This window comes from Squalius cephalus (genome assembly GCF_949319135.1).
Source record: "Squalius cephalus genome assembly, chromosome: 3".
Lineage (NCBI taxonomy): Eukaryota > Metazoa > Chordata > Actinopteri > Cypriniformes > Leuciscidae > Squalius > Squalius cephalus.
Window position 1 is genome coordinate 34,234,303 of NC_137124.1, and position 18,760 is coordinate 34,253,062.

The 18,760-nt window shown below is 37.9% G+C and overlaps 1 protein-coding gene across 3 annotated transcripts in view; it reads left to right on the forward strand.

Annotated features, from left to right (window-relative positions):
* b4galnt4b (beta-1,4-N-acetyl-galactosaminyl transferase 4b) overlaps positions 1-18,760 on the forward strand; it is a 91,488-nt gene that overhangs the window by 20,872 nt on the left and 51,856 nt on the right. For 2 of the 3 annotated variants that reach the window (XM_079866067.1, XM_079866068.1), the window contains exon 3: positions 2,250-2,362. In XM_079866067.1, the coding sequence (XP_079722193.1) occupies positions 2,250-2,362 (113 nt within the window). Of the gene's footprint in view, positions 1-2,249; positions 2,363-9,407; positions 9,599-18,760 lie in introns of those variants that run through there. The other variant, XM_079866069.1, reaches the window with a different exon arrangement.

The following is an 18,760-nucleotide window of genomic DNA, read 5'->3' on the forward strand; positions in this document are numbered from 1 at the left end:
TTCCTGAGTTGAATGTTTTTGAATTGTTGATTAAAAGAACCAGCTCATAAGACTCCTTTGTTCATGAATCATATGAACTGGTTCTGCCTAATGGAGCTTTTGTGTGCAGCCCACAATGATAAATCAACAGAAATGTGTATTTTCTTGATATTACTTTATGATAAATAGTCTTTTTCTGTGATCACATTTGATTCAAACTGAAAGCTCAAACCGGGTAAAATATAATTTATTTTGCTGTGGCGCTGGATGAGAAAACCAAAATTTTTTTTTTTTAGACGTGCATCGTAGTACCATGTAAATACCATGGTACATGATGTTTCTGAAAGTTTAAATAGCTTTTTGTGCCTATATTTGTCAACACAAGGGTAGCGTTAGTTCTGGCAGGTCATGTCAGTCATGCTCGCGTCAGCTGACTCTCAACTGATTCACATGGATACAACACCTATCAAAGCATCCCTGTGTATAAGGTCCATTCAGTATTATCAGCAGCTTTATCGCGTTGCTCAGGAGCTAATAACCCTCCTCCATTGCCATCTCCTCTCTCGTCCACAATCAGGACTTGGCCTTCTGATATTTCTCTTCAAATCAAACTGTTATTTATCTTGATTCATGTTGTCGCATTAAATTATTGTCATTAAGAACATTAATGATATCTGCAATACATTTATGTTGGTTCCGTTCTGTGTATTCTGTTCTTGCCCAGAATGGAACCATACAGCCAATCCAAACTGTATGCTAATTGTTAATCATCTCTGACGATAGTGGTCCTGACAGAATCACCGTTTTTGTAGATACACACATAAAACAGTTTTTTATCATTAGTTTCATAAGCCTTTTAAAATCAGCTGTCAGTCTTCAGATTCTCTCTGACTATGTCTCACTCTCTCTCTCTCTCTTATGTCTGTAGTTCATTTCAATCTGAAAGTATGTTTGGAGGAGTAGGACAGGTGTTATTCTGGTGAGCCCTCTTAAAGAGTCATCAGTTCTGATTCTCCCCAGGATGTGTTTGCCTTGATTAAAAACTGCTCTCCAGGAGAAGACAAAGCCTCCCTGAATGCTAAGAGTGTTCTTGAGAATTCAAACATAGCAGACAGTAGCTAGAAACTTGTGTTCATTCACACATATTTTAAGACTGTAATGTCTGAAAAAAAGTTGTCATTACACTTTCTGCTGTATTTGATGTATTTCATTTACATCCTAAATATTCAGAGAGTGATGAACTCACTCATGCAAGATTTAATGATTTTTTGAAATATCGGTTTGTAGCTGAACTCTGTTTGGAGATGGATACTCTCGTCGCAAAGGCCTATATTTTTTAAAAAGCCTTGTTCACTTCTGAGAGAGATTGAATTTTTGAATAGTAAGACCCAGATGCATATACAATGATTTTATATGTTTTTTGATGAAAGTAAAATGAGAAAATATACTTTATAAATAAAATATTATTGTGATTCTGGCTAGTAGACATGCTGCTCTCTCTAAATAGGTGGTCGTATTGACGGGGCAAATAGTCATTATTAGACCTACATTGATCCTAACTCTTCTTTCACCAGCAATTAATGTTTTTATTGGGATAGCAATTGGAGTTAATTGTGTTGTTAACTATGCTGTCTGCTCAGGACAGGTGTATCCTTGAATACAACAACGGACAACAGATTCATTGCTTAATTGTCTCTCAAGCATCCCTCAAACTACAGACCTTCTGATCATCATCTCACTTTTGTGACCTTCATTCCACTACCACTGCTTAAGAAGTGGGATGGATAGATATGCCATGTTTCTGACAATGAGAAGAAACCAAATGACTTCTTCACTTGATGTTCCATATTCATGCTGCATTGGCTTTGCAGTATCCCCATCAACACTAACACTGACAACCTTTCAGGCTTTTCAGGCTTCAACTTGTGAAACCACCCATTAGTCACATGAAAAGAAATTAGGAAAAAGGGGATATTTTATCTGTCTTCCATCTGCCAGCCTGTTATCTTGTTAGAGCCAGATGCAGTGGGAGAAGCACCCTGCTCCTTGGATGATAAAATGGCATCCAGTCCCCCAATTTTCCTCTGCTTTCTTTTTCTTTAGTAGGCTACCTTATCATTTCACCTGATTTTCATACTTTTCCATGTCTCTCTTTCTCTCTTATTTTCTTTTTAAATTTAAAACTTGTATTTTTTAATTAAGTAAATTTCTTTCTCTAATAACTGTGTTTTTTAAATGAAGATTTCACTAAATTGTGTTTCTCTCCACAGATATGGAGAAGCAGGCAGACGGGATAGGGTCCAGTCATAAGAAACACCTATCCTCATCTCTCATACCCTTTGAGCATGACGATGCTGCTGACAGTCAGGAGGAGGGCTGGGGGGTGAGTGAGCCATGTTTTGTATCATAATCAACGCTCTGTTCACTTTCAAGTAGTAAGGTGAAAGTATTTACTCTTGGCTTTGATGTGTTATATGTGATGTTTGGTATGCTATGCTAAATATGATTTTTAAAAGTTTTTATGTACTGTTTAGTGGGTGTTATGTATATCTACGCATCAGGATTTTGCCATGCTCACAATATCCTTTAAATAAAAAGCTTTCTAAATGAGGGTTTTTACTAATTCCATGCCAGTGGATTGTTGACATCCATGCATAATATAATCTCTCTCTCTCTCTCTCTCTCTCTCTCTCTCTCTCTCTCTCTCTCTCTCTCTCTCTCTCTCTCTCTCTCTCTCTCTCTCTCTCTCTCTCTCTCTCTCTCTCTCTCTCTCTCTCTCTCTCTCTCTCTCTCTCTCTCTCTCTCTCTCTCTCTCTCTCTCTCTGTGGCCCTGTGGGGAGCCAGGCATGTAACTGGCTCAAGGGATGAGTCTCATTAAAAATAACAGTACTTTCATACAAGCACAATACATTTAGATTTTTTTTTTTTTTTTTTTAGGATCTTGTATAAGTCCTCATAAAATCAGAAGCTAGTGAGCTCCAAAACAATGTCAAAATTCACGTTTAGAAGACACATGCATTCAAAATTTACAGTTTCATTCTAGCACCAATACGGATCAATATTTTTGATTAAATAAACATCATTCTGCACTTCAGCTACTCCCTAGCTATCAGGGAACATTCTCAGAACTTTGGCTATTAACATTCTGGCAAGGTTTTCTCAAAGTTATGAACAAACGTTCTTCAAGTAACATTAATAGAACATTCGTTCAAAGTTATTTGGTCTTTAACAATGTTCTCAAAACATTAGCACAAAAAACATTATTTATACATCAGTTATGGAACTTTTTTTCCTTATATGTTTTAACTGGACGTTCGTCTAACAGCTTTAAATGTTACTGCTTGTTTCAGAATATTCAGAGAACATTCAAAAGTAACATTCCCATAATTTTTGGGAAAATGTAATGTTCCCTTAAGGTTCACATCACCAAGAAAAAAAAAAAAAAATATATATATATATATACTGTATATATATATATATTCTGTCATAATTTACTCACCCTCAAGTTGTTTCAAACCTGTTTGAATTTCTTTCTTCTGCTGAACACAAAGGAAGATATTTTGAAAAATGTCGGTAACCAGACAGTTGATGTACCCCAATGATGACATTATTTTTCATTTTAAAGGGGTCATCGGATGCCCATTTTCCACAAGTTGGTATGATTCTTTAGGGTCTTCATGTAAAGTTTGTAACATACTTTTGTTAAAATTTCTCAATGGTTGTGTAAAACAACACCCTTTTTACCTCTTCAAAAACAGCTCTGTTCAAAGTGATTAGTTTCGGTGCATGTCTCTTTAAATGATAATGAGCAACTTTAAATGATAATGAGCAACTGCTCACCCCACCCCTCTCTTCCGTGGGGCGTGTCAACACAAGACACTTAAAGTGCTGCCTTGGCAACCTGCCTTGGTGGACAGTATACAAATGGATGAGGGGGAAATATGCTAATACGGGACAGTCCATCAGTGGTCGTGGGTGGAGCATGAGCAATATGACATCATATTGCTCAGAAAATCCAAACGGCTTGATTATTAAAAGTGTTTAGGCTTTTTGAGGATTAAAAAAAAAAGGAGTGAATGGATTTTTTTCATTGTATGGTGATTGCGTCCACACACTGCAAAGACACATTTATATGCAAACACCTTATAAAAGTGAATTTTGCATCCGATGTACCCTTTAAGTGAACAATTCCTTTAATGGCAATGTTAGCAAAACATTCTTAGCTGGGTCATCAGATTTTCTGCTCAATCAAGACTAGAATCTGAGGCTCCCACCCCCCTACACTATAAAAGACTGAAATCGGTCACTTTCAAGACAGTGTAAATATGCTTTCCATTGAAGCAATTGTAGTCATGTTTTGTGTCAGTGTGCTTATGGTTCGTACCCAGAAATGTACTCATCTTAATGTTGTATTTATACATAAATAAGTATACAGTATAAGTTCTGGCATGAAAATCTAGATGGTGCAGCATAGCAAATCTATTCCACCAAGACAAAACATACAACATTGTCATACCCATTACCATGCCAATCACTCCGGGAGTTGTCATGACAGAAATATTATTATAATGGTTAGAGAGGCTCAGTATTATAAACAGCAATGACGAGCAGATCAAACAACATCGCTGCCGCACATCAAGACTGAATTACAAGCATTTTAAACTGCTACTAAAAAATACCTCCACCTGACTAAACATTACTCTTTTGCTGAAGTAACAGTGTCATATTAAATCTAAAAAATGTATCTATTAGATTTAATTTGTGATTTGGTGACATAAACAAAGCACTACTGGTTAGGTTTTTTTGTAGAAAAGGACGAGCCCTTTGATGTTGCTTTCCCAGACATCATTTTTCAATTGGAAAAAAAAACATGCTCATTAAGTAAGGGTTTACAGTGGGTTATGAGTTATATGTATTATAATGAACTCATGTAAAGGATGGCATTTTAAACCTTACAAAGCTCACTCATTCATATTTGAAGTCATATGGAGTTTCTAACTGTTTGTCAAACAGTATGTGGTAGCGATTTGGACAAACGGACATGAAGGAATAAAGAAAGTGGTTGTTTGAAGTGGCTGTGGAGGTCTAACCTGATTTAAGAGCTCTGTATCTTTGTCAGCACTGAGATAATTTTAATCATAGTGAGGTTTTTATGAGCCCTGGAGTAAAAAAGAACTACTCAGCCTTTTCTTTAACCCCACTTTGGCATAGGAAACGATGAATTATGTATTTTTTTCTGCGTAGCATATATGCCCAGTTTGTACAAATCGTCCTCCAGCAACACTTGTGCCATCCTGCAGCATTTTAGCTTAGTCTCTTAGCTGTCAGCTTACTGTCTGTCCCTGTAGCTTTGACATACTAACTACATGTGCTTGCCATGTTCACAGATGCACTTCTTTGTCAGGCTAGGCAGAGAATGGCAACAAAGCTTCAGCAAGTCAACATTGAACAGTTTTAGCCTATGCTAATTTCAAAAATGCAATACTGAAGCGTAACTCCGTATCCCGAAATATAATTCAGTGATATTTAGGCTGACTTACAAGGAGAAAAATGTGGGTGAAGCGTCTAGTATACACAGCAGCAGTAGGTGAATTTAAATCTGCCCATCTGGATGCCACCATTAGCTGCTCTTCTCGCTCCAGAAGAACACATGGCTGGGATAGCAACAGTCACAACAGAGAGTTGCAAAACAAATTTTGGGAGGAGAAAAGGAGAAGCCAGTGGGAAATATCTGGGACAGCTGAACCTGAGTATTGAACTGGGTTTTTGTGATTTGTTTAACCTCAAAAGAGACACATTCAAAACGAGACAAGTTTAGACAGAATAAAGGACACATAAATGTGTTAGTGTGTGATGGGATTTGTATGTTTGGATTCTAGTCCTTTATGGTCCTTTTGTCTTTCTGTAGTTTGTAACATTCTATCCTCTCCTGAAGAATGCCGTCAGGGACATTTGTCACATTGATTTTTACTAGTCTTCTGCACCCATGATTGATTTTCTAACCATGATTAATCCCACTCCTTGCTGTGTACTGCTCTGCCTGGGGCCACAAATAAGTCTTGCCTTAGCTTTGCTCTTTTAAACCCTCAAGTCATTTTTAAATCATATTTGTTAGTTAGAAATGTGAATTTCTTACAAATGTTTTTTTTATTTATTTTTTACTATAGTATATCTGCTTATCATGTACTGTATATTGTGCAGTTTGCAGCATTTTGAAAATGTTATTTTCGTTCTTGGTGCATAGAAAAGTTTAGCATATTTGTTAAAGTCAGTCCGAGAATACCACATGATGAGCCTAAATTGGTTTCTACAGACCTGCAGGTGGTAATCTCAGTGCCTGATGGGTCTTTGCAGTCCTCTTTCTTCACGTTTTGGTGGTGTAAGGGGTTAGAGTTTGATCTAGACAGGCTGGGAAGAACTTTTGTTGACAAGCTTATAGAAATCCCACTTTGAAAAGCTCCTACAGCAGACCTTTCTGAGCTCACTGGAATAACACGAAAAGAGATTCTGTCTTGGAGTTTGCCAGAGCCCTGAAGAGGAATTTTAGGGTGTGAGAGATGTCTCAACAGATATAACCTTAATAGAATATTTTTTTGCCATGGGCTTTGGGCTTTATTTCAGAACAACAACAGAATAAGCCTCACTGCGCTACTCGTCACCATTCTTTAGTGGAAGATCGTTTCTACTGTGGAAAATCATATCATTGAACTCTTGATCCCCCACCCCCTGAGGGTGATATGAAGGCATAACCGGGACATTACGAGACCAGCAATTTTCACACAGAAGTGTACTTGCTACGAAGTCATACTTCTTGGTCAAGCATCTTGGTTATTGTGAGCATTTGGATGAACGTGGTGACCCAAAGTGATGATTCCTTACTATATGTTTGCTTAGAACATTTATGTTCTCATCATTCGATTTAAAGCATGTTAGTTATAAAGACATTGTATGAAATCAAAAAAATCATAGTATTCTGCTTAACCCACAGCTAGCAAGTGTGTGTTTAATATTTTGCATAAAAACCTCTCAGAATCCCTGGTTAAAAATATTTCTATGATCCAGTGCATTGTAATTTTTTTATTAAAAACAGTCACATGATTTGTTTCTCCTTTTGATAAAAAGTGCATACTCTGTAAAATCTAAGGTTACTTACAGTTGTCCAAATAACAGGTTTTTACTAGCCTATATCACTTTATATCCTTTTACCATTATAATTACAAATATTTTTCACAGTTTTCACATTTCCTGTGAAAATTCAGGCACCATTATGTTCTTATATAAAAATATATCAGTATTTTTAGATCAAACATCTTACAAGAGTCTACAAGTCTCTCAGGTAAGTTTTGAAATGCATCTCCTGCTGTGACATTTCACAGGGCTGTACTCGGATCATTCAAGTAGTTCTAGTGCTACTGTGAGTCTGCTGTTACTCTAGTGCTTAAAGACTGACAGGTTGAGTTGTCCAGGCCAGAAAATACATTTTTGTTTGTGAACCATGGCATTCATTCTGCAGACTGTTTCCTCACTTTTGTGCTGGGAAAACAGTGTGCAAAGTAGTTTACTTCATGTTAAAACAGTTCTGAGAACTAAACAAATGTGCAAACAGAATATTTGAGGAGAGTGAAAAGGTTTTTGAAAGTTGTGCGGCTAAAATTACATTTAAAAATACGAGAAGATGTCTGTTGTTTATGTCTAACATATTGCTTCTCTGCCATTGACATCACCAAAATGAGCTCTGGCATAAGTGAGCACTTGTGGCAAACTTTATTTAAAGGTATACTATGTAACTTTTGGCCCTCTATCGATTAAAATCCAAACTGCATGCATTTTGCGGAAGAACATGAGTCTCATTAACTAAGCATGTGTAAACACAAATTTGTGCGTGAAATGTGCGTACAAATGATTTTAAAAACAAATTATGATTCACCAAATAGTTTTTTAATAAAATGTATTCTAAATTTACGAAAAAATATAGGAACAACTACAGTAAAACCCAACGCATTCTCATCCTATAGGGTGTCATATACTGACGCTTTTGAAATTTCGTCTACATCCAACGCACATGGCACCCTTTAGCGTCAATATGACACGCACAGAGCTTTGTTCGGTTATGGGTAGGTTTAGGTCTGGTGTAGGGTTAGGGTTAGACCGCTAGGAGGCGCCTTCTGGCCCATATCTATCTGCGTCTCATATTGACGCTAAAGGGTGCCATGTGCGTTGGATGTAGACGAAATGTCAAAAGCGTCAGTATATGACGCCCTAGGATGAGAACGGGCTGGTAAAACCACACGTACGCAAAAAGCACTTACTCTGTACGGCCTTATAAACATGCTAAGAAGTGATATTTCATCCTAACACGACTATAATTATATTGAAGGATGTTGCATTAATTGTATTATATAATCCATATAGTGTATAAAATGATATAATAAAAATTATTAAATAATGCAATTTAATTTGATCTTAAATACATTCCATCATATACAGTTAAAGAGTAAGAAAAGCTGCTTTATAGCTTCAGCTGCGAGGTTTCTCTGAACAACGCAAATATATACGTGCGTACAACTGGCTTATCAGAGGTCTGTATAAAAGGTGTTTATTGTGAGAAATGGTGAGAATGGCACACTTGGCATTGCTCGAGGATTGGGTGAGAGTGTTTGCAAACAGTGTTAAGTTTGACGAGTGACGAAAGGCTGTAAGGAAATCGTGTGCTGAAAGCCCTTATAGTACAGTAGCTTACATGTTCAAATCTCTGTATACCTAACAGGGCCTATAACAAACTTTTTTGTTACACCTGCCAATGGCCGGTGACTTTACTGGCCAAAAATATTTTTTACCAGTCATGACAAAAATAGGCAGTTATGACAACAAAATGTTAGATACTAGTTAAAATTTACAATCCTCTATTCCAATTTTGATCAAACATGTAGTAATTTTTAAAGCTTTATCTATTTTGATTCCAAATCTTATTTATATTACATATTATCTGTATATATTTATATTCATCTTAAACTAAAATTGCTAAATATGTAATGGATTAGGGGTATAATAATTATATGAATAATAAATAAATCATAAAATAATTATAATAAATAATCATCACTATAGCCAGACAATTTTGTCTTTAAAGGGGTCATGAATTGAGAAATTTTCCTTGAGCTTTTGACATATAATACTATAAGAATATCCTGTAAGTTTCAGAGCTCAAAACGTCCTTGTTAGGCCAAAAACAGCTTTTATTGTAACCAAGCCCAGCGAACGACTGTGGAATGTGCCTCTTTTTTACGTAATAGTAGGACGAAAGTCCACCTCTGCAGATGAAAATCAACACCTACTTCATCATTGCAGCTTTGGCCCCACCCACTGGTGTGTTAGTGAGATGACGAGGAGAGAGGAGCACAGGATCACTCACTGGACTAAAAATAACATTACCTTCCAAAGGATGCTAATGCTAGGAATGTGGTTATTTGTTTTCAACAAGGTGAATGTCTCAGTTGAGCATTATTTATTTGTAATCGGTACATTTCACTGTGGATTTTTTGGTAAATCAGTTGCAATTTCAACTCAGGCTTTGCAAACAGACTTTTACAATATGGACTCGACAATAATGCGACAACATGTAAGTAAGTGTTAATTCTAATGCCTGATCGCCAGTGATTTCTGATATAATGATTCATGTACAGTCAGATGTTCTTTGTTTCTCTTAGTAGGATGAAAATAATCTGTTATTTAAACTGTGATTAAATTATATATAGAAAGTGATCAAAGAGCGCTCCCTTTACAATCGCTGGAGAAGCTGTGAATCAAACAGCACGAGTTTATCAGTGACTGAGTTCTGGACCTTCCCCAAAACTCCTGGGCCCGTATTCATAAAGAATCTTAATGCAAAGAGTAGCTCCTAGTGACAAAATTCTAAGAAAATTCTTAGAAATGTGGGCGTTTACTCTTAAATTTAAAGAAAAAATCCTAGTAAAGAAAAAAGTAATTCAAAAAGCATCTTAACCCTTAAAAGAGGTCTTAAGGTCAAAATTGTTAGGAGCACGGACGAGGACTTTTAAGAGGCTTAAGAGTTTCTTTAGCAGAGGAGAACATGGCAGAAAGACGAAGAGGGAGAAGAAATGTGTTGCAGACAATGGATGACAGTGAGTTAATAAGACGCTTTAAATTAGATCATGCAGGGATCATGTTTGTGACAGATCTTTTTAGAGACACACTAATATCTCCAACACAGCGCAGAAATGCCATAGCGCCAGAAATGAAAGTAATCACTACATTACGATATTTGGCAACTGGGAAAATTCCATGTTTGATACATTAAAACCAACATTCAAACCACCATTTAAATAGACATGCCAACAATCAGTGTAATTGGAAAGAGTGGAACAATTTTTATCATTCTAAGCCAAGCAAATACCTTATAGGAAATCAACAGCATGGTTAATAAAATAAGGATTTATATATACAATGTGTGTGTGTGAGAACGGTCAAATAGGAAAAATTACGCATGTAATTTCAAAGTGAAGGCTTAGAATAGACCCTATACTTAAAATCACTTTTTTCCCCTTCTTGGACAACCAACCAATCACAGTCTTCAAAAGATTGTGTCATACATAGCAACGGGGTCAACCCCGCCTTCTTACTAAGATAAAAGTTTTTGTCTTTTCCTTACTCAGAGTTGCTCTCAGATCAGTTCCGAATTGCTCTTAAGCTAAGACTCCTACGTAAAAGTTTTTAAGCTAAATTAAGAGTTTTCTGAGAGTATTCTTAGAATCTTTATGAATACGGGCCCTGTTATAATAAACAAATCTCTTATTTACATTGTGTTTGCACTGTTAGTTTTGATGAAAGTATTCGTTAGTGTGCAGAATTCGAGTTGCATGACATGATCACTGCATTCACATGCTCAACATTTTTGTGATCGGCTACAATGCTCATCACTGCAACCTTTCATGCTGTAGATTTAAATATAATGCTATAATCAACACTTTTCACAATTAGCTAACCTTGAGAGCTGTAATAGTAAAAATGTGCTTAAAGTTACAGTTTTACATGCATTACTTAGCTATTTCATTTGCAAAGATCACCAATCACAGAAGTGGGCATTTACACTGAAGTCTCACATCAGACACGCCCCTTCAAACATAGCGTTCAAATCAAAGGGCTAAAATCAGGGTAGGAAAAATGCCTTTTATTTCTAAATTATGACAACTTTTGATGTAAAAATCATACTAACATTATGGGCCCTATTTTAACGATCTAAGCGCATGGTCTAAAGCGCACGGCCGAATCCACTTGTGCTAGTTTAACGACGGGAAAAATGGTCATAGTCTAAAAGGGTCGTCCCTATTCTCTTAATGAGTAATGGGTGTATTTTTGGGCATAACGTGCAATAAACCAATCGGAGTCTCATCTCCCATTTTCTTAAAAAGCCAGTTGCGCTCACGCCATAGCGGATTCGCTATTTACATGGCGAAATTTGCAAGCGGAAAGACTGAATGCTTCTCCAGAGAGGAAACGGATCTGCTTGTGTGCGAGGTTAAAGCACGCAAGCAGAACATCTACAGGACAAGCCGGATTCCACCATATCTTTATGTACACAATATTAATCTTTTACATTGTAATCCATTTACTTTTAATATTTGGCATGTTTGTGTGCTGCTGCGCGTCCCTGTGTGTGTAATAAGCAGTGTGTACGCGCATTGTGCACGCCTATAGGCTCACTAATGCGCCCTTTAAATACCAAAAAAATACTGCGCCATTGACTTTAGACCTGGGGCCGTATTCACAAAGCATTTTAAGGCTAAAAGTAGCTCCTAACTGGCGAATTTAGGAGCAACTCCTAAAAATAATGGGCGTGTCACTCGTAACTTTAGGACTCCTAATTTTTTTGACTAAGAGTAATTCACGAAGCATTTTAGCCCTAAAAGTAGCACCTAAGCCTGGGACAGCTTAAAAGAAGTCGAGAGGACTCCTAACTCACCAAGACCTATTCACAAACCGCTTTTTGTGGCATTTCACGTTGCGATGTTTTGAAATGTGTTTGCGGCGGCTACAGGAGCTTCCAATCGCGAGGGAACAATTTTGCATTGTAGGCATAACTAGGGATGCAATAACGCCGCCACCAACAACAACCAAAACTAGGCTACTCATTGCATGTAAACTAATTGTAACGTTTCATTGTGAATCAAATTAAAATACTCTTTGCAAACGTAGGCAGAGGCATATAGTGACAGATTAATTCAATAATGTTGCAAAGATATTGCATCAATCCATATGTTTCATTAGGCTACTAGGCTATTTGTTTTGCCTTACTCTTTATTCATTTAGGCTATTTATTCAGTTATTCATCATCTTCCGTCCTTCGCACTACTTGTGTAGCGCACGCATTCTCAGACCTGTCACCTGTCACTCATCATCGTAGGGGAGGTGTTTGGAATCATTCCCGCGTTACAATCATCAGCCAATCAAGGTGGTCACTTCAGTCAAGCTCGTGCATGAGTAATGACGTCATCCATAGCAACGAAGACTCACTCTTAGTTTAGGAGTTGTCATTTTTCTTTACTAAGAGTAGGTCTGAAAGGCGTTGTGAATAACTTTTAAGAGAAAACTCCTAGCTAAAATATTTTAGTGTGATTTAGGAGTACTCCTAGTGGTAAGATAAAATGCTTTGTGAATACGGCCCCAGGTATCAGTTGGTCATTGGCGCAGTCTATTTCAGTTGCCTCAAAATAGCAATTCGCCAACAATGCGCCTGAACACACCTCGTTTTCTGACCAGCACGCCCAAGTTCCTGTAGCCGCCGCATACGCATTTCAAAACATCGCAACGTGAAATGCCACAAAAAGCGGTTTGTGAATAGGTCTTAGTGAGTTAGGAGTCCTCTCGACTTCTTTTAAGCTGTCCCAGGCTTAGGTGCTACTTTTAGGGCTAAAATGCTTCGTGAATTACTCTTAGTCAAAAAAATTAGGAGTCCTAAAGTTACGAGTGACACGCCCATTATTTTTAGGAGTTGCTCCTAAATTCGCCAGTTAGGAGCTACTTTTAGCCTTAAAATTCTTTGTGAATACGGCCCCTGACCAGCACGCCCATGGGCGCACAAATGGGTGCAAATGCATTTGCTATTTAAACAACATGGCGTAGGACGTTATAATGATAATTGCATCAGGCTGAAACTAGCAAAAAACACTTTCGTCGCACCTGGCGCCGCATTGCGCCGGGTGTACGATAGGGCCCTATAAGTGCACCCCAGGAAACATTATAAAACAGTAAAACAAATGCAGTTCATGGCCCCTTTAAAAATCTGTTATGTACGTACTGTAGTGACCTATAATTTGGAGCAAGAAAACTTGGAAGTGATTTTATTGCGTCAGACATGAGTCACTTTGAGCAAGTTTGCGATGGAGTGTAAGTTACAATGAACACCACTAAAAACCAAGCCAATGTCATAGTGCCTAAACCCCTGAATTCACGCAAGCTAAACTGAAACATACAGTACCTGGCTAGCCACTTAAACCAGCTTCATGGTATAGACCCCTGGTTTCACAGACAAAAGGGATTAGATGATAGTTCATAAAAGGATTAGGATTAGACATTTAAGTAACTTTTATAAACGTGCCTTATAAAAAAATAAAATAAAAACATTACTGGTGTGCATCATGAGACAAAACTATGGCAGTGACATTTTAAGAAATGCAAGTTGCTTTTGGTCAAAACAGCTCAGACATTAGTTTTAGTCTGGGACTAGTTTAAACCTTGTCTGTGAAAACAGAGGTTAGTTTCCTCTGTTCGTTGTTCCGTGTCATTTTAGTTTATGTGGTTTTACCATTCTGTTTTCCTGTCAATTTCCTGCATGTTATGGTTAAATAAAGTGTTTGTTTACTCCATCGTGCAACTACAGGTACCTATACGTGACATCCCGACTGGTCTAAAATATAAACCCTTAGAATACACTTACCATAGTAAATCAGTATAACACAAAACCCAAAGAAGGATTTGTGATGTATTGAAAAATTACATAGTGCACCTTTAACAGCACATTGATAGTTATCAGGATGCAAATTATTTTAGGGTGAGAGGTTTTCATCCTCATCCTACAGTCCCTCTTTAGTGATCTATGCTCTAGGGACAGATCAATCCATTGGCATGCCGAGTAAGGTGAAAGCCTCCAGGCTTCAGGAGAGTTCAAATGAAAGATGGAATAACTTTAAAAGGTGATATCAGAACAGACTCCCTGTACACCACTATGACTATGAGCAAAGCAGCCATGGCTGTTTATTTATAGACCTGCATTTCTAAACCCCTATTTTGCTTTACACTTAGGATCTGTCAGTTTTAGGCTGGTTTTCACAGGGCTGAACAAACATGTTTTAGATTTTCTTTTTTCCTTTCTTTTTGGAAGTGTGAAACTATTTGATTTGTTTTGAATTAACACTTTATTAAAAATTAAATTAAAAGTTTATCCCAAAGTTTATGAAATCATTTTAAATGCAATATGTAGATGTGATGGCTTAATTGTTTTTAGCTGTCATGAAAAAGATGAGTTTAAAAGCATGTGGCAGTGGAACAGAAAGTTCTCAAGTTTAGAATGATTGTTGCATCTTTAACTAAGATCAAAATCAGAATTTAGTATTAGTATTAGTATTAGTATTAACAACAACAACGTGTGTCACACAACGGAAGAGAACAGACAGGTGATCATATAAACAAGGTTTATTAATAGGATGCAGGGAACAAACACTGGTCGATGGAAGGGTGAATGTGAAGTTCAAGCAGTTGCACTGTGACTTAGCTGGGTGGAATATGATGATCACAGGTGCAGGTGGTTGAAGAATGGCTCAGGATCAGACGACAGAAGACAGGCATCCGAAGACGGGTAGTCAGGCAGGTAAGTCTCAGGCTGGTAATGGGAGTTGTCGCAAGAGATGAGTCTGTACATGGTTAGAGGAGACCAGACAATGGTGTGCAGGTTGTGTGTGGTATATATAGTGCAGGTTGATGAGGAGGTGCACGTGCGTTGAATCAGTAGTCCGGGGAGAGTGAACAAGTAGGCGGAGCGTGCTGATCTGGTGATGATGGGCTGATAGATGGTTGTGTCACCATGACACACAGTAACTGAACAGTATATACACCATCATTCAAAAGTTTAGCTAGTTTTTTTAAATGTTTCTGATAGACATATCTTATTCTCACCAAGACTGAATTTATTATATGCAATATTGTGAAATATAATTACAATTTAAAATAAAAGTTTTCTATTTTAATATATTTTAATATGTAATATATTTTCTTCAGTGTCACATGATCCTTCAGAAACCATTATATGCATTATATAAAATGCTGTTTTGGTGATCAAGATACATTTCTTATTATTATCATATTTAAAATCTTTTTTGCTGCTGTCACGAACACCGGTAAAGATTCTTCAATCGGTCACCGGAGGTCTCACTCGCCTGAGTGCTAGCAGTCAGTTTGGACTACATTTCCCAAGAGCCCACATACCTGGACTGATTACTGCACACCTGTCCCTCATCTCTCAGACTATTTAAACCCTGGCTGTGTCCGAAATCGCTCCTATACCCTTAAATAGGGCACTCTTTGAGGGGACAGCCATTTGTAGTGGTGTCTGAAACCATAGTAGATGTTATTGAGTGCACTCATTCAATCCCACAAGGCACCGCATTAATGAGTGTACAAACAATGTATACCAGAGATGGTCTTCATCTAGTGCAGGTGTCACCAACCCTGCTCCTGGAGGGCTACAGTCCTGCAGATTTCAGCTCCAACCCCAATCAAACACACCTGGACCAGCTAATCAAGCTGTTCAGGGTTGCTTGATAATTACAGGCAGGTGTGTTGGAACAGGGTTGGACCTAAAGTCTGCAGGACAGTAGCCCTCCAGGAGCAGGGTTGGTGACACCTGATCTAGTGGCTTTGTGTATGCTCAACGGCTAGAGAATGGCCATAATGCACTGTGAGTCGAGCGTTGGATGAATTCCTGCATCTCGCTAGGAGATGGCGCCGACAGCTGAATCAAATCATTCATCCATTTTCCAAACCGCGCTGCAGCGTATATCATACAGGTATAAATTCCTTTTTAATTTGTTATTAAAGCTACACTGTGTGATATTTTCCCCCATCTAGTGGTGAAATTGTATATGAAATATGAAATTGTACTACCCAGTGAATATTAGTTTCTGTTCCTTTCAATTCCGAGGGCGTTTTAACTCCTACGGTGGCCGTATTATTCCAAGATTAACATGGCTTCCAGTTCGACTTCGCAAAAATTGTGCCTTTAAAACTATTCATCACCTGTGATCCATTGCAGCACAGATTTATGTTACAAGGTAAACAATACTTTTTCACCATTGACGCGAGGAAAAGTAACGCAAGTTATACTAGAGATCGTTCTGGCGTTATGCACAACCATGCTATGGTTAGACAAGCAACTATAAAACTTTGAATTTACACAAATAGGCTGAATTACCTGTCGAGAAGAAAGCAGGCAACTTCGGCGTCCGTTTTAAAATCTTTGCTCCTCATGAGCTCTTTCCATCTGGGAAAAGTTACTCCAGTATTGACTTTAGTCTTGCTGATTTGCCTGTCGTGTTGACGTTTTAATTCTCTCTTTCGCTTCCTTGGCGACTCTGCTACATGTCCTCGAAAATTGGCGTGATCCTCCATCTTCAGCAATCTTTCAAATCTGCCGGCAGTCGCGAGTAATCTCCCCCTCGCATTCGTCACGGTGTCACTGAGTGTAAAACGCGAAAGGCGAATTTCCAGGTATGTCCCTCTTTGGCAAATGTATTTTCAAGATGGAGGCGCAACATGGCTGCCGCCATTCGAGCGACTCGCTCGTATGTATTATAAATGGCAGATTTTACGCTTACGAGAATACTTTATTAGTTGGTGGAAGTAATTACACATGAATGAGCACATATCATTTTGATAGAACAAAGTGTTTTTTGCTAAGAATCAACTTAAAAAGTTACACAGTGTAGCTTTAAATAGTTTAATTACATTTGATATGCTAGTTTCCATGTCAGGGTTCAAGATAAACCTTTTCGTTACTTCTGGAGCTGCCAGTTTACTAAACAGAAAGCACAAATTATGCAAAAGCGGCAGCCCTTTCGGCGCACTCAGTGTCCGAATTCACTCACTCGTTATCATCAACTCCTTTAATTGGACTATATAGTGGAGTAATGTAGGTAACAGTGAATGAGGGTATAGGGGGCGATTTCAAACACAGCACCTGTGTGTGTGATCTCTCATTGCAAAGTCTTGTTTGCCCCGGCTACATTTCTGTGCGTTATTTTCCCTGTGTTGTTCTGCCCGTGTTTGACTCTGCCTTGGATTTAGTGGTGGGCAGAGCGAGGCTTCATGGAACACTGAAACAGTTGTGTAACAGCAAATGTGCCGTATTGTGTTGAGGCTTCGAAACAATCCGACACCCGCCTCCAAGATGACACCGAGTGGTCAGAACAGTGGAAATGCAACAAAAACTCAGGCCAAACATGCATAAAAATGCCTTTTACAAACCCATTGCAAATGTTTTATTGAAAGTAAAATTCTAATTAGATTTAATATCAAGTGTCTGTGTAATATGTGTTCCTTTTAAACATTTTCAGTGCTTGTTTTGTTTGTTCCATGGATGGATGGATGGCTCAGCTAACAAGCCAATAAGAGATTACTATTATTACTAATAATTACTATTATTCCTTTTAAGTATACTAATATCTAATTAAAATGTTTGCAAATGTATAAAACTGATCAGAGATCAGGTAAAACTCATAGAAACACATGATTCATGGGTTCACCTACATTCGAAACAGTTATGATGTAACGAAGCCTTGTTTACCGAAATCACATGAGTTTGGCAGTTTAATTCACACTCCGATCCACTGATTCGAAAGAAAAGATTCATAAAGGTTTTGAAGCTTCATGAAGCATGTTTTCGAAAGTGCCCATCATACTTGGACTACCGTGTACGACTCTTTGCTGCCTGCAAAGCACTTGTGTTTGCCTTGACTACTTCTATTGCTGTTTGCTGCCTTCCCTGATCCTCGGCCTGTTATGACCATGTTTACTGCTCTGCCTCTAATAGTGTTGTTTGCCCTGGCATTTCGACCCACGCCTGTCCGGTTTTAATAAACCGCAAATGGATCTCACTCAGCCTGAGTCCTCGTTACAGCTGCTTAATATTTTTGTTATACTTTTTTCAAGATTATTTGAGAAAGTACAAAAGAACAGCACTGCTCTCTGACTTTTGACCAATTTAATGCATCCTTCCTGAAATTATGCATAAAAAAAAAAAAAGTACAGACCCTAAACTTTTAAACTGTAGTGTATCTACCTTTAACAATGGCTACTCTAATTTGTATTGTGTGCTCGTTATCTTGTGTTTTCTTTAGTTTTTCTATGTCTGCTCAGCTTTGTTAAAAAAATGTTTGTCAGAAATTGTCACAACAAGTAGGACAAAGTTTACCTCCAGAACATTAGGAAGGGGCTTTCAAAGAGTTTCCCAATTATATGTCCATCTTTCTTTTTAGTTTCTGTAATGTGAGTCTTTATCCTCTTCCTATTATCCTCATGTATGGACCCTTTTGTAGCAGGGCTATTCATGCTCCCACTGTCGATTTGTCTGCTTCTATGTTCTCTGATTAATGGCAGGGAAAACACAAATTGAAAGCCATCGTCTCTTGCGGATGAACATCTGCATGTGTACAGTCCCCAGTCAGAAAAAAAAATGATGATGGAGGCTTCCGATAAAGAGGGCTAATGGAGT